Source organism: Lytechinus variegatus, chromosome 1, assembly GCF_018143015.1.
Source record: "Lytechinus variegatus isolate NC3 chromosome 1, Lvar_3.0, whole genome shotgun sequence".
Classification (NCBI taxonomy): domain Eukaryota; kingdom Metazoa; phylum Echinodermata; class Echinoidea; order Temnopleuroida; family Toxopneustidae; genus Lytechinus; species Lytechinus variegatus.
This window is the reverse complement of record NC_054740.1, coordinates 67,276,433-67,302,574: the sequence shown is the minus strand read 5'-3', so window position 1 is coordinate 67,302,574 and position 26,142 is coordinate 67,276,433. Positions and strand designations below refer to the sequence as shown.

At 36.4% G+C, this 26,142-nt stretch overlaps 2 protein-coding genes across 2 annotated transcripts; both read right to left on the bottom strand.

Moving 5' to 3' along the window:
* Positions 1–7,619: 7,619 nt before the first annotated feature.
* On the bottom strand, positions 7,620–12,953 carry LOC121406515 (caveolin-1-like). Its single transcript, XM_041597526.1, has 4 exons — positions 12,738–12,953; positions 10,267–10,495; positions 9,301–9,393; positions 7,620–7,906 (listed from the first exon to the last, which is right to left on the bottom strand). Exons 2-4 carry the CDS (start codon positions 10,459–10,461, stop codon positions 7,622–7,624), a joined length of 573 nt encoding a protein of 190 aa, XP_041453460.1. The 5' UTR covers positions 10,462–10,495; positions 12,738–12,953; the 3' UTR covers positions 7,620–7,621.
* Positions 12,954–17,714: 4,761 nt separating this feature from the next.
* Positions 17,715–19,900, bottom strand: LOC121406514 (caveolin-3-like). Its single transcript, XM_041597524.1, has 3 exons — positions 19,657–19,900; positions 18,526–18,618; positions 17,715–18,056 (listed from the first exon to the last, which is right to left on the bottom strand). The coding sequence occupies exons 1-3, from the start codon at positions 19,840–19,842 to the stop codon at positions 17,763–17,765; spliced, it is 573 nt and encodes a 190-aa protein (XP_041453458.1). The 5' UTR covers positions 19,843–19,900; the 3' UTR covers positions 17,715–17,762.
* Between the last annotated feature and the right edge of the window lie 6,242 nt (positions 19,901–26,142).

The window sequence follows — 26,142 nt, the reverse complement described above, 5'->3', positions numbered from 1 at the left end:
TGCATATAACTATTTTGAGAAATTAAACTTACAAATATCATAACTTTCTTATTTTACATCCGATTTTGATGAAATTTTCAGTGTTACGCTTGTTTGATTTTTCTCTTTTTATTCAAATCAACGTTTTCTTGTAGTACATGTCCTTCAAAAGGAAAGTTGTTTTCACACTGACTGCATGTAATAGAAGGGAAAATATAATAAAAGAAAATGGAGTGAAAGTGACAGGAAACTCCTTTCTAACAAGATCGTAAAACTTTATTAGTTTTCAATTCCATTAGAGGGGGTAGGACAAAGTTAGAAGAATAAACAGTGAAAACAGACCAAAATAGCATTAGAGCAAGAAGAAAGAGATAGGAGAAGAAGGGAGAGGTTGTAAAAGAAATAGGAGCAGAAGTTACTAGGAATGCAGAGAGAGAGAAAATAAATTTAAACAGGAGGAGAGAGGGACGGGGGAAGAAAGTGGGTTTCAAGGAAAGAAAGGGAAAAATAATGGAGATAAAAGCGCTGATGGAAATTTAATTTTAGCCAAACCATTTCTTTCCGCTTACCAATTCATTTAGGAATGTTAAAGATATATAGAATAATGATAATGACCACACAGCTTTGGAGAAGAAGCGTTGTTAGTTTTACTAAAAAAAAAAAAAAAAAAAAAAATCAATTTTCAGTGGATGGCATTTTCGGCGGAGCTATAATCAGCGGACCATATGTCCCTACATGCGGAGCAAATTTCGGCGGAGCAACTGTCCCTACATGCGGAGCAAATATTGGCGGAGCAATTGTCGCCGGAGCATGTGTCGTTCGATTAGCATTTGTCGCCGGAGCATTTGTCGCTAAATGTGGAGCAATTTGTCGGTGGAGCAACTGTCGGCGGAGCAACTGTCGGCGGAGCAACAGTCGGCGGAGCAAATATCGGCGGAGCAAATGTCGGCGGAGCAAATCTCGAAAAGCAAATGTCGCATTTTGGGGAGCATTTGTCACCGGAGCAATCGTCGCCGGAGCATGTGTCGGGTTACCCATCGATCACCACTTATCGGAAGCACTTCACGACCAAGATTTTCTGACTAGCTGCAATTCCACAACCCACGCATTTCCGTGATCATTCGATTTCCATATTAATAATAATTTTGATATCTTATTGAGCATACACAAAGTCATCATCCTGAGACGCTCATGGCGCTAGCCCAGCAACAGTTCCTTTTGATATAGAAGCAACAACAAATGAAAAAAGAGATATTAACAAAGACAATCGAGTACATAATTTCAAAAACAACAGTTTTTTATCACCCACCGGAATTTCTAGCTAGATCCTGGTGTGGCCTGTTCCCTCCTTCCTGCTGCAGTGTTGCTCCGTTTGCCGACAATTTAAGGGGCAAGCCCGGTCAGCTCTCTTAACTCACAGACCGCTAGCATATAAGTGCTCCAGCCCTTATTATCAATATTTTTAAATTATTCCAATATCAAGATGCATGAATGTGGAAAATCGAATATCTTCAACCTTCAATTTAGATACATAATTAATTTCATTTAAGTTTCGCGCCAAAGTCAAAAGTTATTTCTATAAATCAGTGGTATAAATTCCCGATTTTTATATTTGGTAATGTAATATTGTTTAAAATATGCAATATCTATACGCATGATCACAAATTCATTGATTTGGGCTCCGTAACACAAAGGATTGCAATGAATAGCAAATATGAAAAACACTTCTGATTGGTTCATAGTCAATATTTTGGGCCAAATGCGCGTGTAACATTGATCTTGATTGGTCAGTTCATTTAGCGATTGATCGCTAATCTTTGTGTTACGGAGCCCTGATGAGAAACATGGGAATCAAGTGGAAGATTTTCCAAGTATGTAGATATTCTTAGACATTTGTTTGTATAGATAATGAATTGGATATACAGTTTCAATTCAGTATGAATATATCACCTTGAAATTTTATCCATGCATGGATTGTTTGTTTATTGTACTTTCACAAAATTCGTTTTGTTTGGGCCCGGAATAGCGAAAATTATCAAATTACTGCTTGATTCCTTTTGGCATGAGGTAAAGATGTATTTTACATGAAATTTGATTTGTCTTTTAATGTATAAGCATTAGATCTAAACATTACCGAAATGGAAAGCTGTATAAGCATGTTAAAGGGAAAAGTAGAGAAAATAAATCATTAAGAAGCAACAAGTGATATGAAAATTATGAGCTTGTGATTTGTAGTTCGTTCAATGGAATTCATTTTGTATTATTTTGTATTTATTTTAAGTTCACAATATACAAAAAAAAGTAAGTCCTCCTTAAACAAATATCAATAATTTTCGATTCAATGCAAATTTTAATATATTTTTCAAATGAGCCTGGAGGTAATTTTATAAGCTACCCTCTGAGTAAATGTTATTGAAGTATTTTACGTCATGCTTCAGTGAGCACCGTCAGAAGGCAAAAAAATCACTTTTACAAAAGTCACAAGACAAATATGACTTTGATTCCATTTTATTGGAACTAATTCCACATTTTCATCCTAGAAAATTGTCAGAAGGCTTGTAAAAGGTACTTTCTAAAAGACGATGCAACATTTTTGGCTAGATTTCACGGTTGAATAAACACAAGTCCAAAATCCAAGTTTGCTATAATTGGATTTTTGACACATTTCTATAAAAAGGGATCGAATTAATGACAACAATATTCATCGTTTCACGTTTCAATGAACATTTATTGAAAACAAATATACTATTTTTCAAATATCATAGGCAAGTATTGTTTCATTTTGGTAATTGAATATGATCTTTTCTCAACTTTTTTCGTTATGTTCATGACAAATTAACATGCTTCAATGATTCAAAGGCATTTAATTAAACATTCACGCTTGAATGAATATGTGGAATGTAATTAGCTCTTTTTACGTTATTGGAAAAAAAAGTAATTTGTAACTATGGATATCTGTCACATACTTCCTTGCATAGTTCATTTGATTTGATTTTTATGAAAATCCCGATGTTTAATGCATCAGTGAGCACACAATATTCGAAAATTATGCAAATGAGAAGAAAGTTTAAGGCCTTGGCCCCAGCCTGTGCCGTATCGAATGGTTATTTTGGTGTGCGCGCCTTTAGGATAATACTCTGAAGCCATGTGCGAAGTTTCATGAAATAATTGTTGACAGAAGTGGCAAAAGCCGTCCATGAAACAAAGCCTCATTTCACATTTGTGAAAATTTTGACTTCTTTTGTCTTAGACATTACATTATGGGTGCATAATATGTTTAAAATTAGTAACCCTTTTTTCAATATGGTGGAACTTTTTTCAAGCGAGGCTGTCTTTAGCAATCTGTCAGTACTGTAATGTTTATCAACCTATGGGCAGAATTCTGTGCATAAATGAAATCGATTTGTTTATTTATGGATGAGTGAGCACGCATCAAAGTGAGAAAAGGGGTATTTTCAATGTCACAGACCCATGTTAAAGGGTAATAAAGTGAATATTGAGGGCAAATTCGGTTTCAAATGTGACTTTAATTGCTGTTGTGTTTATCATCCATCATTTCTATCACCACACACTTTCCCAACTTTTAACATTTTTATGATTGAGCGAGCACATTCGAAAACATAGAAATGAATACTCTTTATAATGCGTAAGTGTATTCTTGTCCTAACAATTTCTCAGGATCAGTTTAATTTATGGACAAATTCAGTGATGGATCCAGAATTTCGAAATGGGGAGGGGTCTATAATCGGGGGAGCCACCAACATTTTCAAATTTCAACATAATCTAACAAGTGTTAGATGATACTTCAATAAACACCTATGATTATACGTCACAATACAGGGGCCGCGGAACGATTTTCTAAGTGTGGGGGGCGGGGGCTGACCATGCCAAAAATCACAATCGTATGGTCATTTTTACATTTTTGTATATGCTTTGTGGTTTTGGAAAAAAGTGGGGGCTGAACCCCCTCCCCGCTTCCGCGGCCCCTGCAATATTGTGCTCACTTAAAACCATAAACATACAATATCAAAATTGTGTGTGCAGTGGCTAAATGATGGATAGTAAAACAGCATTAACACCATAAAATTCACCTAAAAACAACTTTTGCCCAACTTTGTATTTGCACAATCTGAAAAACGACTCTTGTGACTTTCAAAAATGTAAATTTTTAATTCAATCTTTAATTACTCATGCATGACTCAACCGATCAATCTCATTTTTCCCATGGAGTTGCGTAATGGGTTTAAAAAACCACCTACGAAATTATCGAAATATCATATCTCAGAATTATTCTGTTCAAAAGTTACAGCAATTAGATTTAGGGTGCATGGACTTACTTTTTTGTGTATATTACAAAGCATCACGAAGCATTGCAATAATTTTGAGAAATTGTATAAACTTGAACTTAGCTAAATAGAAGTGACTTAATCAAACATAAAGTTTAAAAAAATCATTAAATTGAATCTGTATGTATTTGTTGGCAGGGTGGATTATAACCACGATATAATGATTGACAAGTTTAGATTGATCACTACAATAAAGAAAATGTCAAAACACCATCTTAAAATGTTTCCAATCATATTTGTATATTTTACGATTAAAACATGTAAACGAAAAAAAATATACATTACATATCTTGCAAAGGCCATATGATTAATGTAATTCAAATAGATGAACATTTTATCATGAAAATTATAAATTACTAAACAGTTTGGCAATTTCTCTATGTACATATAGGGATTTCAGAACGTAATAGGAGCCTATCTGTGCAGAGAACGGTAGGTCCAGTTTTGTTTGCCCATTGTTTGTTATATTTCCAATAAGGTATCTACATGTGTATAACTTTTCACCAGTCTTAAGTGTTAAATACTGGTTTATATAATGACTCATGTCGGGACTCATGCTTATGTTGCAAGGCCTTTGTGATTTCAATTAATGAGATATTGTATTCACGTGTAATTTTTCTTTATATAACATTTTCTTTGTGTAATGAATCTATATTACTGTATTTACATATTGTGAATGATGTGAACACGCATGAAACATCAAATGTAATAAATCATATATGTTAGATAGCTAGTCGTCAAATTATGTATTTTTTTGTAACAATCAGATAGTCCTTCAAAATTTAAATCAATGCAATTTTGAAAAAGAGCAGCGATTGTAATAATGAATAGATGGTATAAAGATAGAATTACCGGAAAGTATTATTTCCGCGTTCAGACTTGCATAATGCTAAAAGAGCCTGGATATTGAAAACCATTATCATGACAAGCGTATAGTGATAGTTATTACAAGACAAATCAAGTTAGCTAAGCCCCTTTGTAATAACCGTTCCCCTAGCTGCTTATTTTCCAAGATTGTTAAGATGAACAGGCGAACCTTAGTGACTATACATTTTTTATATAATAAAAACAAATATGTTTATTATTCTTAAGATTTTATAAGGTTTTAGAAATTCAGATTTCTTTGTCATAATAATTATAGCCCCGGCTAGTCCCGTATGTTTCATAGAGGAAATAAAAATTGTGCTTTATAGAATTAAGAAGAAAATAAGTGGGAAAAAGAAGAAAAAAGGGTCATGACCGAAAGTAGAAGTGCAAATGGGAAAAAAGAAAAACATCACAATACTCTTCTTTTTTTTTTTATTTTTTAACATCAACATTTCTTTAGCCAAGCGGAGAGTTAAACTTCATGCCATTTGCTCCGGCGAAAAATGCTCCCTGATACCCGGCGATAAAGTTCAACCTCCAAAACTAAATAAACTTTAATCCTTGACTTGATATTATTCAGAACCAAAACTCAATATCAATCTATAATCCCTCTGAGATATTAAGACCGGAGCAATCATCGCAGGAGCAAAAGTCGTGTCACCGAACTTCATGGGTGTAATGCTAGGGGTGGTTGACTGAAGGCCCCCCCACACACACACACACACTCCACACACACAATTAGGGCAAAATTTGGGCATCTTTTAATTATGTCTGTTGTATTTTTATCCCATTTATTCTAACGTCAGTTCGATAAGTCCTGATTATTACATCATTAATCGCTGATTTAAAACTTCGCTCGTTTCGCCCATATTTTATGTCAATGTCAGTTTTTTTTTAGAAAGCTGCATTAATTTACAACAAATTGAACATGCTGAAGGGTTGACATTCACGTCCCAGGTAATGATAGAAGCCTAGTCAAGTCCCACTAGCGTACAGAAGGGGGGCTTGTGGGCCATAGACCCCCTCCACTCCCGGATCTAAACGACTGAGCAATAAAGAAGAGAATGAAGGAAAGGAAAAGATTATTATTATTATAAGAAAAAAGTGAACTATTATAATATTCTCTGAATATCATGCCATAATCTCCCCCCCCAAAAAAAATGAATAAATAAATAAAATAAAATGGGATTAATAAATGGAACGCCTCTGGCAGTCTCTCCTGGTTTACGCGATTTAATTAACCAGCAGTGTCAGATTTGGAAACTAAGATAAAAAAAAAAAGATTCACAAAAGCATCATTCATAATCATAAGTTCATCGACCCTAAATGTCATTTGACCTTGAACATGTGACCTGAAACTCTTGAAAAAGAATAAGTGATACTTGATTAACCCTGTGTCCAAGTTTCATGCCATAGATTCATGCACTTTCAAAATATAGACATTTGAAGAAAAAAAAACCGATCATGGTCAAAGTTCATTGACCCCTAAATGATATTTTACCTTAATGTGTGACCTTATACTAATGCAATATGATCAGTAATACTTGATTACCTTCATTTGTCCAAGTTTCATGAACTCGATCCATACACTTCCTGATAATAATATCTCAGAAACTTAATTTTGGTTAAGAGTACAATGTTAACCAAAACATAGACAAAGTTCATTGATCCTAAATGACCTTCGACCGTGGTAATGTGACCTGAAACTCATGCAAGATGATCAGTGATATTACATTACCGTTACGTCCATGTTTTATGAAGTAGATCTTTATACATGTTTAGTTATGATGTCATTTTAAAAACTTAACCTTGGTTACGATTTCAATGTTGACGACACCGCAACCGCCGTTAGTCTCGCTCTGTTTGCTGCAGGCGAGGCAAATTTGTCAAAATTGTGTAGCTTTTAAAGACATTTTGCCCCATAAGCCATGTCTGGCCCCCTCAAATATGAGTTACGCTACTATAAAGGGCTATCCTTTAGTTTTGATAAATCCCCCCACCAAAAAAAAAATCGATTTCTCAATTCAAATTCATATCAATATGACAGTGCCATTTACGGTTACGATAATACGACATAAAATAAAAATGTGCTTTATTGGCTAAATTTACCGTATTTACATACAAATATATTTTGACCGGGCACCCGATCAAACTAAAATATCGGTGTAATTTTGTCTTGTCTACATAAAATCCCTTCTCAAGCACGGAACTGGCTGAAAATTGCCGGATACAATATCTTTCTATAGCTCCTAATATATCCAATTTCTATATAGCAAGTGTTGAAAGGAATATTTTGAATAAAAATAAAAGACTACCGAGAAATGGTGCTAGATAGATGCCAAAAAAAATAAAACAATGACCACCATACACTTTTGTAATAGTGAAACTGGACGATTCTGGAGCATAATCAATATCATGAGTCCTGCGTGCTAAACTTGGCTGTTTTTCACGTTTAAGGTTATATCCGAATTGTTCAGCCGACACCATGCCCGGATGTTGGAGAAGACCAAGGAGGTCGAAATCCAGATCGGGTCAAGGAACAGTCGAATGCTTGGAGCGAAGAGGAGACTGGAGACCCTGAGCCCCAAGTAGACAAACTTGATGACGGGTTGGATCAGCCAGATGATGACGATGTGAAAGAGGGCGAAAGCGATTGCCCAGACGAAGGAGAAGATGGGCCCGAGGATGAGGGTCAGAGTGGCGTACAGGGCGAACTGTAATAATAATAATAATAATAATAGTAATAATAATAATAATGCTGATGATAACAATGATTATGATGGTAATAATAATAATAATAATTATAACAATAAATAAAGAAATAAAGTAATACATGTAACAATAATGATGATAATAATGATGATGATAATTGATGATATTAATGATAATCATAATTGTCATAATATTTATAATAGTACTACTAATAATAATTGTAATAATAATAATAACATATCAAATATAAAATTCTTAGTTGCACTTGTCCTGTTAGTCCTGATATTGAATTCAACATGCTATATTCAAAGCAGCTTTATAAAGGTGTAAATTTATCATCTTGAAAATGTTGTCCTTCTAAATCTCGTATACGAACGACTAAATTAGCAAGTAGACACGATTTTGAAATTGTGCCATGAAGAAAATAATGTTCACATCCATATCATACGGAACACGTCGCTTTTACCCTGTCAAAACTAGTCTGCAGGCACAGGCCCTGATTGAAACTTTGATCAACAAGTGTGTCTCCACGCAAAGACTAGCACATACAAAAATCGCTGTTTCAGAGCGAGAGGGTCTTCAGTACACCAGGCATGAGTAGGCTGCAATTAAGACCCTTTACTCGAGTGAAGGGTTTGCAAGACAGACTATGTCAAAACTGCTCTTGTTTCCTGTCAAAACAGCCCATATCGGTTCATGATGTATCATAATGACATTCAAAACGCTTGTTTTTTTTTCCTGCAGAGACATTATTATGTCAATAACGCAGTGGCGGATCTAGCTTTTTGCAAAGAGGGGGGGGGGGGGGGTTCGACAAGTTGGTTTGATCCAATAACGGTGAGCTGCGACGTTATGCGTTCTACCCCCCCCCTGTTTTGCTTGTGCGAATCTTGTAAACAGGGAAGGGGTGTTGAAGTTTGATCCCACACTCCTTTTTTAGTTATTTTTAGGGAGCCCGAGGTGGGGGTTTAAACCCCTACCTCCTAGATCCGCCACTGTTATGTAGTAAAAGTTTACAAGAAACCGATTATGAGAGATGATCATTCTGTTCACAACATCACATGACATAGACCAAACTGCTATGTCGGGCATGCTGCAACATCAATAGTGAAGATTACAGTTCTGTTGTAAAGAGATGATCCGCTCTCGACCCAGTCATTTCTGCGAGCTCATCACTGTTTGATCAAGATTTCGTAGATCTTGGTGAATTTTTAGAGTGAATACATATTTTGCAGTTCTGTTGACTTCAGGTAATATCTTTGAGCGATTAATAAGGTCACTTGAAAATTAGTAAAATGTAATCATTTTCATGTCAACTTTAATCGTACTTCACTCCTTAACGAGTGAATTTTACACTTATTTTAGAAGGTTTTTATTGATATGATATCATACTTACGTGAGTGTATTTGAAAATCGATCCGTTTACTTCTTTCATGAAGGGAAATCCCTTAACAGATTCGGATTCCTTGAAAGTCTCATCGTATGCTACCTACAGGAAAAGGAAAGTGAAAATAATGGACAATGTTAAAAACGAGAGACGATTAAAGTTACACTAAAAAAACACACATTATAGATCATTATTTGTCTATTATCTCTTTTGCATGCAAAGGCTTTATCAATATGAAAGAAATATGATATATATCGCTAGAGGGTATTCATTTGTCCCGCAATCTACTATGGTCAACAAGGAAAATCGTGATCACTCTCGCAAAAAGTGTTCACTATGATATTCTTTCTTTAGATATTTACTGAATTTATATAATTCATTTTTAAACCCAAAATACACATTTTTCAAATTGGGTTACTTATAAGGAAATTTATTCATAAAGTCTGTAACGACTTTCATCCTGGAGTACGAACCCTTTTAACAATTCACCGAAGTTTTTTTATGTAATTAGAATTTATTGTAGTTTTATTTTTTAAAGAGGAAGAAGAGTAAGAGGAATAAGAAGCAGAAGAAGAAGAAGAAAAGGAAAAAGAAGGAGAAGAAAAATAAGAAAAAGAAAGAAAGATGGAAAGAAAGAAAGAACGAACGAAAGAAAAAAAGAAAGAAAGAAAGAAAAATAGAGAAGAAAATAAAGAGGAAACAGCAAGTGTACTTGCTTCTTCATCCTCTATTTTGCTTCTTCTATCCCTTCTTTTGTTCTCCTCTTATACGAAGAGAGAACCCCCCCCCCCCCGAAAGGAAAAAACAAGTATAATTACTTCTTCCTCTTTATAATGTTTATCATTTGCTTCTTATTCCACTATATCTTCTTCTTTTGTTCTCCTCTTACAGGGTAGAGAACCCCCCCCCCCAAAAAAAAAAGAAGAAATAGGCCTACAACAAGAAATGATTAGGAAAACTGAAAACGTGTAATACCGGAACGTGAGGGGTAAACTTGTAAATATCCTCATTCTCCTTGTTGTCGTCGCTTGTGATGATATGAACAGTACTTGCACTCCTTGGAGTAAGATCCGAATTATTGACCCGCTCCTTGTCATCGGTGGAACCATATCGAGGTACCGGTGGGTTGGTGTCTTGGTGGCCTCTGTACGGATTGATGGGCTGGTCCATCGCTTCGATGATTTCACTCTTGCTCCAGTGGGTCCTGAATTTATGACGACAAAAATGACGACGGTGGTTATTACAAGAAGGTGATTGGATGACCAAGAATGGTTCATGGTGACGAAGATGGGGATGTGGTGGGGTTAAAGGAGATGCTGATGGTTGTGTTAACTGTGATGGTTGTAATGGTGGTGCTGGTGGTGGTAATGATGACGACGACGATGATTGTGATGATAATGGTTATATGACAGTGATAATGATGATGATGTACGATGGCAACAAAATTAATGGTGGTAGTGGTGGTGGTTATGACGACAACGACGATAATGATGGATATTATGGTGGTGGTGGTGATGATGATGATGATGACGATAAAGATGAATATGATGATGAAGACGATGGTGAGGATGATAACGATGATGACGATTATGATGATGATGACGGTGATTTTGATGATGATGTTTACGACGATGATATGCTGGCGGCGGTGTTGGTGATGGAGGTGGCAGTGATGATGATGATGGTGATGATGATGGTGGTGGTGATGACAATGAAGTTGATGATAATTTGCTTCGGTGCAATGATACAGCGAAGTCTATCATTTTCTTTAAAAAAATGTAATCATCGAATTTCTTCACGTACTTCCGAACGGATTAAATTTGGAATTGTAGCCTGCTAAATGTCGATCTATCTTCATTGACTACGGGTGAAGAAACACAAAAACAATAAAATAATAAAATCAGATTAGTAGTGCTTAACAAGTGGAATGCCTCTGGCCGTCTCACCTGCATCACGCGGTTCAATATAGCAGCAGTGCTCACTTTGAATACTACTCTAACTCGCACAAGATGTTCAGTGATACATGGTTACTCTTATTTCCCTTTTTTATGAACTAGACCAATAAACTTACAGAGATATGATGGTTATTCAACAAAAAAAAACCCAACATGGCCAAAGTTCATTGACCTTACATGACCTTTGACCTTGATCATGTGACCTGAAACTCGCACAGGATGTTCAGTGATACTTGATTACTCTTATGTACAAGTTTCATGAATCAGATCCATAAACTTTCAAAGTTATGATGGTAATTGAACAGATACACCCAATTCGGCCAAAGTTCATTGACCTTTGACCTTGGTCATGTGACCTGAAACGTGCACAGGATGTTCAGTGATACTTGATTACTCTAATGTCCAAGTTTAATGAACTAGACCAATAAACTTTCAAAGTTATGATGGTAATTTAACAGATACCCCCGATTCGGCCAAAGTTCATTGACCCTAAATGACCTTTGACCTTAATCATGAGACCTGAAACTTGCACAAAATTTTCAGTGATGCTTGATTACTATTATGTGCAAGTTTCATGAATCAGATCCATAAACTTTCAAAGTTATGATGGGAATTCAACAGATATCCCCAATTCGGCCAAAGTTCATTGACCCTAAATGACCTTTGACCTTGGTCATGTGACGTGAAACTCATGCAGGATGTTTAGTGATACTTGATTAACCTTATGTCCAAGTTTCATGAACTAGGTCCATATATTTTCTAAGTTATGATGACATTTCAAAAACTTAACCTCAGGTTAAGATTTCGATGTTGATTCCTCCAACATGGTCTAAGTTCATTGACCCTAAATGACCTTTGACCTTGGTCATGTGACATGAAACTCTAATAGGATGTTCAGTAATACTTGATTAACCTTATGGCCAAGTTTTATTAACTAGGTCCATATACTTTCTAAGTTATGACGTCATTTCAAAAACTTAACCTCAGGTTAAGATTTTATGTTGACGCCGCCGCCGCCGCTGTCGCCGTCGCCGCCGCCGTCGGAAAAGCGGCGCCTATAGTCTCACTTTGCTTCGCAGGTGAGACAAAAACTGTTCGATGATAAGATATTACGTATCGATATTATTACACTCAAGCTTTACATAAATGGTTAACATTTGAGTCTCAGTAATAATGAATTTTCTTCTTTCTTTCGTTACTCGATCTTCATTTTATATCACTAGACTTCATGTAGCATCATTGTTGCAAATCCCCCGGAAAGAAAAGATCGCCCAGCCTTCAAACTGGATTAATCAGCGGGCTTTCTCTTTAGCACCACAACACTTCACTTCTTGTTCTTTGATAGATATGATTCCGATAATTTTCAAATATACCCTACATGTACATAATAATCATATACACGAAAAAAAGTTCTCATACCATCGGCCATATCACAAAGATATTATATCTAGTACAAACGTGATATGAAAAATCTGAAGTCAATATACTAACCTGACTGTGCACAACGGGTGAGTTTCCAAAATTAAGATTTCCCCAGATCCAGGAGTGGGCAGAATTGATATCACCACCCTAATACAGCTACAGTCCGTAACCTGTCTTCTAAATTAAGGCCATTACTGGATGAGAGGCCTAATCCTTTATGATAATTATGAATATAAACACTGATTACGAGGGAATAGTCATACTCTCGACGGGCTCACGTAGAATTTCGTATCGGAGCACTTGACGTTGGACTTTATACCCTGGCAGTGATTTCCTCTTTGAATGTAGCTCTAGTTATGAGCCAGAAATAGGAGGGGGTCAGTTATGGCATACCGATCAAAATTGTTAAAAAGTTGCAAACAAAAATTGCAAGATGTTTATTACAAAACAATGAGTTCGATTTTAATTTGTTAACAAATTTTCGGCATTTCTCTATTTGTTTAAGATCGGTATGCTCGATTTCTAATGAAATTCATAAGTCAGAAAAAATTGGAACCAGGGGGATTCGAACCTGTCATCTACTGCTCGATCTGTAATTATAGATCGAGCATACAGATCTTAAACAAATAAGAGTATTACCGAAAATTTGTAAACAAATAATTTCCTCCTATTAAAGTCTCTTCATTTACAATAGAATTCGATTTTGTGATAGATTTTGACATAATATTCGGAAATTTATATTGTATTTCACCTTTCTCTTTTGGTGGCTACTTGGTCATTATTCATTTATTTATTTATTTGTTTGTTTATTCATTTATTTATTCATTCATTCATTCATTACTTTTTTAGTGGGGGGGGGTTAAGCGCCCCAGAGATGTTCAAGTTAAGTTCAAAAGATGTGAGAAAATCAGTAGCTGCCTGCTAGGCTAAGAGCACTGTGCGTTTGAACTCCAGCCAGGTATATGCCCTTATGATTTTCAAGTAGTGAAGAAGGAGGGGCCCGGTGAACAGAGAGAGAGAGAGAAAGAAAAGTATGAGAAGGAAGGGAGAAGAGTAAATATGACGACACCTTTAAGCAAAGGTTTGCCTCCAAATCGCCCCTTTTGAGTTGCTGTTTCTCTTCTGTTTCTGACTGTTGTGTAAGTGTGTGCGTGTGGGGGGGGGGTCGCGATCGGGTGCCTCTATGTGAACAGGGTCGGCGTAAGGAGTCAGGGAAGATAACAATTTACGCGACCTATACCTCACATTTTATGCCCTTTGTTCTCTTTTTTCCCTTTTTTTCTCATGTTTTTCACTATTTGAAAAACCATAGAGGGGCGATCGGAGGGTGATCGCTCTGCCCCCGTAGCATCATCCCTGGAAGCGGATTTGTTTTGAACTCACTACATTGTCCTTCAATATGCAATCACAAAATATTACAAATGAATTTTTAAAACAATTGTGATATGACATCATTTGCACATGACAGGATGTGTTGCATATTTAGTAAGTGCACATCCCTTTCCGTCATCGCCGAGAAACAAACTTTCATTCATTTGACAAGAAATCAACTTCATTTCAATTTAATTGAACTGGCTTTCCTCCCACCGTTAAAATTCTTATTCTAGTTTTAAAAATCACACGGAATCTAAGGGGGCACGTACATCTCAACCATAGGCAAGATTTCTATGTCATTGCTTAGTGAACGTTCATCTTGGTCTAGTGGTTTTGTTTCTCTTCTTTCAATCAGAGAGTCGTGGGTTCGAATCTCAGCCATATTTCCTTCAGCAAAAATGTAGTGGACTAATAATAATCCAAAAATTATAAGGGGCCAGATATGGGGCATGGAGCAAAATTTATAAAAAGTTGCGATCTAGCGTAGCGAGCGAAAATTGGCAAGAATTCTTAGTCATTACGGACCGCCATCATGCAGATGCAGATTGTGGGTTGTGTCGAGGCAAATTTACGTTATACCCATAGAAATTAACTAACTGGGCCATATTCTGATAGCCATGGTTTTGATAACTTAGACCACATTTTATGGAGTGCTAGTTGTCAACTTATTCATCAATTACAAATATTGTTATCACGCTTAAAAATAGTTGTTAAAATTTTAATTAAGACGTGTAAAGGGAATAGGAAAATACAAAAATAAAATAAATGTTAATAAATTAATTGATAAATTGTAATTGTCACGAATATTATGAATTCCAGCATTTCATAGAAGGGTGGTTTAAAATTTATTATTTAGACAAGGGATACATCATTCGATTTTTATATCTGTAAAGTGCTTAAGGGCTATGTAAAAGCGGATTATTATCATTATATCCGAATACCACCCACTGTCTTTATTCTACTAGTCCATATCGCTAATTGTGTGCAACCACAAAAATATAACTGTATTACCAATCCACAACATTCATCCTATACTTTCAATTTGCACCAAATAATGATGCATGTAATATTAACTCCATCATCATCATGGTAATCATCATCATCACCACCATTATCCCCATCTTCACCATCATCAACGTCGTCGTCATCATCAATATCATCACCATTATCATCATCTTCACCATCATCAACGTCGTCGTCGTCATCATCATCATCATCATCATTATCATCATCATCATCGTCATCATCATAATAGTCGTCATTTTTTACAGTATTAGTATTATTAGTGTTATTATTTACACGATCAGCATCATCACCATTATCATCAACAGCAGTGGCAGCATAGACATCATCATCATTATTATTCTTATTAATGTGCAAGTAAAAATAAATTATAAACCAGGAGCAGCGGAGCGAGGTTGAAAGTGGAGGGCGGCAGAGGGAAACAGGGCACCTTTTATTTCGTTTATATCTTTCCAGATTATAGGAACACTTGTCTTGCTCCAAGGGAAAAGGAATGCCATCAGAACATTAAAAGACTTAACATTTTGAACAAAGTACAAAAGAAAAGGGGCGTTTATCAAAAGTTGATAAGGGCGTTTTAAAATGGGGCATTCAATTAGAGGTAAAAGGGATGAATTTCATTATCAAAAGAAAAAGAAGAAGCGAAAGGGGCAAATCATATTTTGAAAGGGATTATGCGATTAAAGGATGCACTTGCAGAAGAAAGCAGAATGCTTAATAAAGAAATAGGGCTCTCATCGGGCACGTACAGAGTGGTGTTTAAGGACAACTTATACCTCGGTCACATTTGCTCTACGGCGGCCGTACGGCGAGTCGAAAGCAGCCGTTTTATGCAAGCCACATATACTTAACTCAGGGAAGTGTTATATAACACTTCCTTGCTTAGCTGGTACAAAAAATGTTAAAACGGCTGTTTTCCACTCGCCGTACGGCCGCCGTAGAACAAATATGACCGATTATCTAATATGAAGATATCTAATAAGAAAATATCTAATATGAAGAACAGGCACCTAGATGAGAAGGCAAAGGGCGCACTCGTTATATAACCCATAAAACGGGGGTCTTTCTCAGGTGAAAGGGGCACAGAATACGTTCGAGTGCGAGGCCGGGGCATTTTTTTGTTAAAAATTTGCACTAATACGAGAAAGAGCACTTGGTAACACATAAAACGGGTCCTCCTATTAAGGTGAAAGGGGCACAGTACGCGTTCGTGAAGGGGCATTTTCTTGCGTAAACGGGCTTTTTCAGTGCTTCAAAAAGTGAGGGGCACTATGCCCCTCCCCGGCCCCCATGATAAATTTAATTCAACTTAAAAACTATATGGTTGTTATTATGATTATACAAAGTGATATTAATGTTTTATTTGATTTCACAACAAAAAAAACAAATAAATAACGCCTTAATTTACGATCTATCTGCCTAATTTTTATAGGTTCACATATTCACATCAACAACAAATTAATATAAATGACCTTGACATCATTCAAGGGCATATCAAAGTAATTGTGCCCTTGATAAAACGATCAAGCACCTTCAACAATTGTTTTTTATGACTGTTGAAGAATACATTCATTGTGTGCCCGAAGGCCTTGTATTGGTCATGATTCTTTACACGACCATGCACTAGCATAGTACGTAAAACGACTGCACTTTCCAATTACATAATCTAATCTATGTTAGTCTTGTACACGAATGACGTATGGGTGAACAACTCAAAATACTCAATCACGGAATAATTCTGACTCATAATGTTAGCAATTACATTTTGATATTCAATCCTTTCACTCGGTTGAAAATACAATATAAATTAGTAATTTCGATATAAAGCAATTTTACTCACGTCATTGGGCTTGTATCACGAAATTAAACGAGATAAAAGATATCTCCGGGAAACATTTTTCCACTATAATACAATAAAAATTAGCAGCACGCCACAAGCGACCGTATTCATATTGCTGTTTCTGCCGTCAATTCACATATTCACATGTAAACAAAAATAATTTTAACAGAAAAAAAAATAAAATGTTATCCTGTATACGATAATGAATGAGAGATTAGCTATTAACTATCCCATTGAAATAGACTGTAGTGTTGAATTAATTTTCATATATTTTTACAGAACTCTCGGCCTACATCGACGATTAAATAATTTAGTAATTATTATGATGATAATTAAAAAAAACTAAAGTAGATATATCTACGAACTAGTTTTTTTTCACTTACATGTATTATTAATTTCAATAACATTGCATATATGACCCGTGCTTTCTTATGTAAGTAAGAGACAATGGGGAATGAAGGGGTTGGGGTGATGGGAGAGAGTGAAAAGCGTGAAAGAAAGGGAAAGTTAGGAAGAGGGAGATGAGAGCCCAGGAAGGGGGGGGGGGGCATCGGCTTCCGTTTTCAATGCCGCCCACCTAATTGCTTTAATCTATTTATTGTAACGGAATTAGATTATATTAATTTTAACCCTTAGTTATAACTCCAATGGTATATCAATAGCAGCACTTTCTATCTTCAGGCAAAACGAGTATGAATTTAACCCAGCTTTTATTTTTGTTATGGTCAATTTTATATACTAGTATACAGTATAAACAGATGCAAACTATCGGAATATAAGCGTTTCATAAATGCGGGAATGGCTGATGGGGTGATGAGGCCCTGCGCCCCCGATGCCTGCCTCCGGTACGTGATGCATTAGACATTCTGGATTTGGCTTGACTTCAGATTCAATGTGATCTCGGAGTCTTCCATCTGAAACCGGCCCTTGATGCCGGAGAGGACCAAGGCGGCCGACCGGAAACATGGGTCGAAGAAGAGTCGAACCGAGGCCGAGACCAACATGCTGCAGATACGGAACCAGAGGAAGGTGTTCTTGATGGCCGGCTGGACGAACCAGACGATGAACAGGTGAGAGAGAGCGAAGACGAAGCCCCAGAGGAACGTCATGAATGGAGCCACGATCAGAGACAGGGTGGCATACACCGCGAACTAGATGGGTAATATAAGACGTGAAAATATGAAAGGAAAAAGGGATAATTCCTCGTCAAAAAACGGCATTGAATGCAAAGGAAAAGAAATGAAAAAGTTTCGAGAAAAGAGAAAGAGTACTACTAGTACTACTATACTACTACTACTACTACTACTACTACTACTACTACTACTACTACTACTACTACTACTACTACTACTACTACTACTACTGCTACTACTACTACTTCTATGCTACTACTATACTACTACTACTATTACAACTGCATACTTCTATTATTATTATCCTCATCACTATAAATTTTCTTTATGTTGTGGATATTTTTATGACATCAGGGCCGTATTTAAAAACATCAGCTATATTATCAGTGAACATGATATCCACGTTATAAAGATGTTTTGATAAATAATTAAAGATAATTAAATTATCATCATTATTATTGCTTTCATCATCATCATCATTACATACGTGAGTGTATTTGTAAATGGAGCTGTTGACATCTTTCATGAAATCGAATCCTCTTGCTGTTTCTGATTCAGTGAAGGTATCTTCAAATGCAATCTGAAAAAAGGGGGAGAGAAGGCATGCATATTATGGTTACATTGCTGACCGACTATGATTTTCTATTCGAGTTAAATAAGTAGGCCTATATCTTTTTAAAAGCGCATCAAGTTACCTATATGGTCAAGGACGAGTTGGCGCGACACAATTCAGAAATGCATTATCCTTTAAAAAAATGAATGGGAATTTCATTTTCTACTAATCCTCTCCTCTTCGAGCGAAAGTGGTTTGTTGGAATCCCTCTCTCATTGAAAGCGCAAAGTTCTTACCTTCCATCGACATTTCAGTAAAAAAAAAAAATCAGTTTCAGAATAACTTCATCGATACTCATTGAACATGTTTAATGCCACCTATTATGATGAAGCAATTTTCACTTATTTAACCATACAATTTTATCCATTGAATATAAGATGAATAAAATAGTTGCTGTACCATCCTCAGCGCGTAAGGCAGAAGCTCTCATTTTTTTTTTATTTTTCTAATTAAATAAGACATATAGGATAATGGATTTTGGGGGCTAGGGCCTAACAATACGGAAAGAGAATTGGCAAAATACAGTTGGGTGAAAGTTAATATTGCCATTGCAAAATGTGAGTATAATTTGTATTTTAATTGGTTATATTTTGTTGCTCCCGACCCCCCCCCCCCCCTCAACCCGTTTCAAATTTCAAAAACCATCCTTCACTGATGTAATTTACCATCACATAATAATACACAAATGATCTTACATAGCCATTTGCATTTTATCATGAATACATTTGTCCTATAACTTGCTGAATATGAATGCTTTCCACAACACACTATATTCTATTTTACGAGTCAACGCAGCGAGCGAGAAAAGTAGTGCCTTTCAGCACGAACAAAAATACTCAAATAGATTATGTCAATGACATTATAATTCCATTAAAAAAATTAGTTTGCCGATCAAATTGCTTGTGTTCCTGCCAGCGACCGAAGTGAGAGAATTAAAAAAAGGACAAGACTCGTACCCCAATACACTGCGTGAAAATGATAATATAAGAAAAATAGAGCACATACCTCGATGTGTGGAGTAAGCGCGTAGATGTCATTTGGATCCGGTTCTTCTTCGGAAGGGGCCATTTTGGTTGCTGGTGGAAACGAGCTCTGATGGGTGTTAAGAATTGGGGGAGGGCCGGTAGGTCCGTTGCTAGCCCCGTACTGAGGGTAGGCTGCGGTGCTCGGCATATTATTCTTCTCATCCATTTTCTTTCTTCTTTCTGACTTTTCTGATTGGTATAACACCGATATCTAAATGTGTGGTGTTTTTTTTTATTCAAACCCTGATACGTTTGTTTTTCCTGAAAGGGAAAACCAATATTCGAAAAGATAAATTATTCGATATAATGCCACAAAATAAAAGGGTGGAGAGAGGGTTGTATAAGGAATCCCCCCAGAAAAAAGGTGTGCGTGTGAGACACAGATTTGAATAACAGAGTAGTAGAAGTCGTAGTCGTAGTAGTAGTCGTAGTAGTCGTAGTCGTAGTAGTAGTAGTAGTAGTCGTAGTAGTAGTAGTAATAGTAGTAGTAGTAGTATAGTCGTCGTAGTAGTAGTAGTAGTAGTAGTAGTAGTAGTAGAAGTAGTAATAGTAGTTGTAATATAGTGGTGGTAGTAGTAGTAGTGGTAGTGTAGTAGTAGTAGTAGTTGTTGTTGTACTGGTAGTAGTGGTAGTGTAGTGGTAGTAGTTGTAGTAGTAGGGGGCGTCGTGGTCTAGTGGTCACGAATCTCGTCTTTCAATGAGAGGGACGTGGGTTCGAATCTTAACCACGGCGTATCAGCAAAAAATTATCCACATTGTGCTGCACTCAACCTAGGTGAGGTGAATGGGTACCCGGCATGATTAATTCCTTGAATACACTAAGCCGGGGTAATATATAGTGCGCCATTGAATAGGAAACTAGGGGGCCTCATAAATGCTATATATTGTTATTATTACTATTAGTATTATTAGTAGTAGTAGGAGAAGAAGAAGAAGGAGGAGGAGGAAGAGCAGGAAAGAGCAAAAGACAGAAAAAATGAAAGAAAAAACAGAAATACGTTGTGCAGTAGGAAAAATAAGTAACAATGAGAATATGAAGCCACTGGCGGATCCAGGGGGGGGGGGCAAAGCCAGCCCGTGCCCCCTTTTGAGAGGTACAATTAAACTTTGTAGTGTCAAAATGCCTCTAAAATAGAAATGTGCCCCCCCCCTTTTTTTGCTTGTCAAACTTGTCCTTGATGTTTGGTTTAAAACTTTCTTTTTTCCTACTCTGGAAAATGTGCCCCTTTTTGAAAATCCTGGATCCGCCCCTGTATGGAGCAAGAGAGAGAAAAGGAGGGGGTGGAGGAGATAGATAGATAGATAGAAAGTCAGAGAGAATGAGAGAATATTTTTATATCAAATTATATAATAAGCAATATGATAAAATCCGATAGGCCTACAAATAGGTATGTATAAATCAAAAGAAAGTTAAATACTTACAATGGACAGAACTGATGGACATGGATTTATTTACTACAAGAGCACCATTTGCATTCGTAACAAAAATTATTTTGCGAATTCAGTACCACCACCACAAAATAACAAAGAACATATTTGTTTCACGATATAATCCGTGCGTTTTGTCGTGGACCGTTCGCACGTTGACGATGATATTTATAGTTGGTTGTCATTCATTATCCAGACTTGGTTAATCATAAATTAAAAAATGGTGTGATAACCCAAATATCATAAACAACGAACAGAGAGAGATAGGCGAAAGGTCTTGTAATAAGTAATGAACCTTGGACTGCCTTATATGATTTGGCCTAATTTCTCTTCACTAATATCAAGGCGTGGGTCTACTATTTGGTAGGTTATTAATTCAAGAATTCAAAGTTCGAGATGGACGAGTCAGCTGATCCGTATTGACCAAGATATTAATATCGATGATTATAATTGATAATGGTCTGAAATTGAAGAATGGCGATCAATGTAAGGGCATACGAGGCCCCTAGAGTTTTGTTCGCTGACATTTGGTTTTACACTTTCGCAATTCCCTTGATGACTTTGGTTGAATTTGATTCGATTAAACAAAGGAAAGGTCTGAGCTGCAAGGTCCTCTTTGTCCGTGATATGTTGTAAATATTTAGCCCAGCAAATTGCACCTGAAAATCATTTTTAAATAAGGGAAAAATAAACAGATCCGAAAACACCGTCCCAAAACTAACATGACTTGTATCATAATTATTAATGTCCCCATAAAATTAGTTGATATGATGATTTTTTTCGGTCATATTTATCCTAGAAGTGTTTGCACGAAATCGATTTTTTCCTTAGTGTTCTTAATCCATGTGAACAATTTAAAATACATCACAAATCAATTAATTTCAGCCTTTCCTTGCGAAGACTTTTAAAATGTCACCCGAATTCTTTAAGGATAAAACCGATCATAAGAAGACTGGTCTACAGCTTTTTATTTAAATAAACAAACGAAATAGGCCATCGTAGATGAATGAATACAATAAGTGATCAAAATGATAAAAATTATATTGCATTGATAGATTGATATATGTATTATTGCAATTTAATTCATGACATATCCTTCACATATCTATCGAAATTTATTCGAATATGAATACAATCTCCGGGACAATCTCCAGGCCGATTAGCATGGTTAGTGCATAGAATAATGTAAAGCGTATACGTGAATAACTTAAATATCAATTGGAAATTGATCATTAAATTACTTTCTTAATCACTAAATTAGAAGTATGTATCATATATGGGTCACATAAATATGTATGTCAGAAGGGGGAGGGCCTGGGATTGCGCCTCTTTCACATAGAGTGATGTAAAAAGTTCGAAATTCCATGGGACACCCTCCCCCCGGAATAGTAGTGTCAAGGCTGGTGTGACGTGGGGTAGAAGTGTGGGAGGGGGTGTGTGTCTGTGTGTTTAAAGGCGACCGCACACCTTACGATTGGTCTGCGACCCGATTTCAGACTAAAATGTAGTAGAATTTGATGCTGATATTGAGACTTTGAATATCTTACTGTGTAATGTTCTAAGTCATCGTACGAACCTATGTTCAAATCGGTGACTATGCTATCATCCTTAGAATAAAAGCGAATTTGATATCGAGTCGAAATGACGTAGCAGTCTCACGATTGGCTCCGATTTGAAACTAATTTGGTCTTTACTCCAAAATAAAAGCTTGCAATCTTTCAAAATGGTTATATTAGTATTCTTTCAATTAATTATAACCTCAAATAAAATGATACGTATTATTCACATTTTCAGAAAAGGAGCAGAATGCGATTTGTTCCAAAATCGGATCGCGAACAGTCGGTGCGCGGTCGCCTTAAGAGAGATAGACAGACACAAACTTTCAGAGAGAGAGAGGGGGAGAAGTAAAGGACGAGAAATGGAAAAGGAAGAGAACGGAAAGGGGGAAAGAGAGGGGAGGGCAAGACAAGACTTTATTTTGTAGTAAATTTTTTGGTATAATGTATTTCATCAGGATTCAAATCAAGGCAAGAAGCGTCAGACCTCAAACTTGTGATCAGAAACAAATAATAGATAATGAATTGTCTATTATTCATTGATTTTGTTATTTTTATTGAATATTAGCATTAATGTATTATTTTTGCATAGACAGTCGTTTTTTTTATTTTGGGCATGTTTTATAAGAATGGGAAATTATAAAATTTTCTTTATCATTCATTAATAGTGTTTTCAATAAATGGTCAATTATCATGACAAAATCATATGTAACTTCCCTTGACAGTACTGTCAAGTAAGTTGTTATTCATTGATAACTAGCTACCAATGTAAATAAAACATAGTTGTCTGTCTAGCAAAACCACAGACAAAGTCAAACTTGTCACAGTCGAAGACCTCTTTAGTGTCTTTGTTATAGCTTTCTGCTGCTGACATTCATTAGCTCTGCGCATGCTCAAAGTAGATTTAAGGAAAATATTTACAAATTTGCAACGTCAGTTTATAGCTTATAAAATCTTTGGCTGATAGTAGATTTGTCATAGAAATTGTGCATTTGTTTTAATAACAAATATTTGTGAAACCGGAACGTTAGTTACGCGCTCGCCAACCTGCTATTGTTGACGTCAACAAAACCATGCGCGCGCATACTTTTGTTTACAACTAACTAGTGCTTGCTATATACAGCGCTCATTATCACTTATCTTGACATTTTCGGATGCAAGTGTTTTCTTTATTCTCCTCGGTGAATTTGATCGATATAATTATCAATCATGTCGCATCTATTCAAGACTCATTCAGAACGAAACCTCGTCGGGCATACTAACCTCTCTCGGTATGAAACTAATATGTGATATTGTTTGTTTTGTTGCTGTTGTCAAATTCAAGAATAATATTGATAAAGTTATAGTCTACCAGTAGCACACTCATATCCCCCCTCCTATTTAGGTTAAAGTATACCTGTTGCACTTTTGAATTTTATTGTTTGTTTTTTTCTTGGAGAAGATGGAACCACTAATTAATTTGAAGCATTTTTTTAAAGAAAAAAGCTAAATAATAAATTCAGAAAAGAACTGACCACCTATGAGCAAATTTTCAAAGCGTTAAAAAAGATTGATGACGACGATGTTTATGATAACAGATAAATAATGATGTGATGATGATTGCGTGATAATATTATCGGTTAAGTGATAAGGTTTATGTATATATTGGAAGGATTACTACTACTACTACTACTACTACTACTACTACTACTACTACTACTACTACTACTACTACTACTACTACTTCTTCTTCTTCTACTACTACTACTACTACTATCACTACTACTACTACTACTACTACTACTACTACTACTACTACTACTACTACTACTACTACTACTACTACTACTACTACTACTTCTACTACTACTACTACTACTACTACTACTACTACTACTACTACTACTACTACCACTACTACTACTACTACTACTACTACTACTAGTACTACTACTACTACTACTACTACTACTACTACTACTACTACTACTACTACTACTACTACTACTACTACTACTACTTCTACTACTACTACTACTACTACTTCTACTACTACTACTACTACTACTACTACTACTTTCTACTACTACTACTACTACTACTACTACGACTGCTGCTACTTACTACTACTACTACTATACCCAGTTGTTGTGTGTCCGGACAGGTTGTGTGTCCGGACGATCAATTTTAGAACGTCATGATTTGGAAAAATTTACAAGGGAAGTTTTATCAATTTTTAGTACAAAATGTCAGGAAATATTATAGAGAACAAAATAGAAGATGATTAAAGCTATTGAATTCGTATTTTTAGTGTAATCCAAAGACAAAAAAGAAGGCTTCAAAAATATAAAGTGTCCGGACACCCGACCCCCATCCTACTACTACTACTGGGCTACTATTGCTACAGTACTACTTCTGCCACCGCTGCTGCTTCAACTACTTCTATTAAACCCAGTACTATACTACTACTATTATCACTACAAATATACTACTACTACTGCTACTTCTACTAAAGTACCATTACTGCGAACACCACCCCTTCTACTACGTCTACTACTACTACTACTACTACTACTGCTGCTGCTGCTGCTGCTACTACTACTACTCCTTCTACTAGTACTACTCCTCCTTTCTATACTACCACTACTACTACTACCAGCACCATCACAACTACCACTACTACTACGATACTAACTCCTGCTTCAACTACTATTACTATTTTATTGTATACTCCGACATAGCTTCAGTTAACCCTCCCAATCTCCTGCTCACAATTTCCTATGAAACTTTCTCAGTCTAAACTTTGTATTTTCTCTCTCCCTTCACCTTTTCCAAAACAAATTTTGTATCAGGAGCATTGCTGGAACATCTTCGGAACACTCTTTCACAGGAGACCTGAACTCCAAATTGCAGAAATGGCGTTCCTGGTGGTCGAAGAAGACCCACAATGGTTGCATTGCTTCACCAGACTCCAGCGACACTGACAGCGAGACCGTCAATGATTGTGACGACTACTCCGTATTCATTACAGCGCGATGTCGCTTGATGAGGATTGTTGGCAAGCTGGATAAGGTCTTCGCTGGCGTGCAGGAGGTACATTCTGAGAGGTATGGACCTAGCGAAGTAGAGGATACCTCCCGTGTTGTCAAACTGGACGTGCAGCATAGGGACCCAGGACTTGAGAATAAGCAATGGGAGCTCATGCTGTTGATGAATACAGTTGATATGGCATACAGGAAGGTACAAGCAGTCAGCAGTCTCTGCACCAGCTACAGAACCAATATGGGTAAGCAGGTGCATCGTCGACTCAACGATGACAGCGAGCGCATCATCGAAACCAGGGTTGAGAAAATGGACTCAAACAATGACCTGGTCAGCACCAAGACACAGATGAAGGACAAGGATGCAGCCAAGAATCCGATAATGCGAGGATTTGCATTCATCATGGCAATGATAGCTTCAGCTTTCTGCTTCATCACTGGTAAGATCACCCCAAAAGCCAC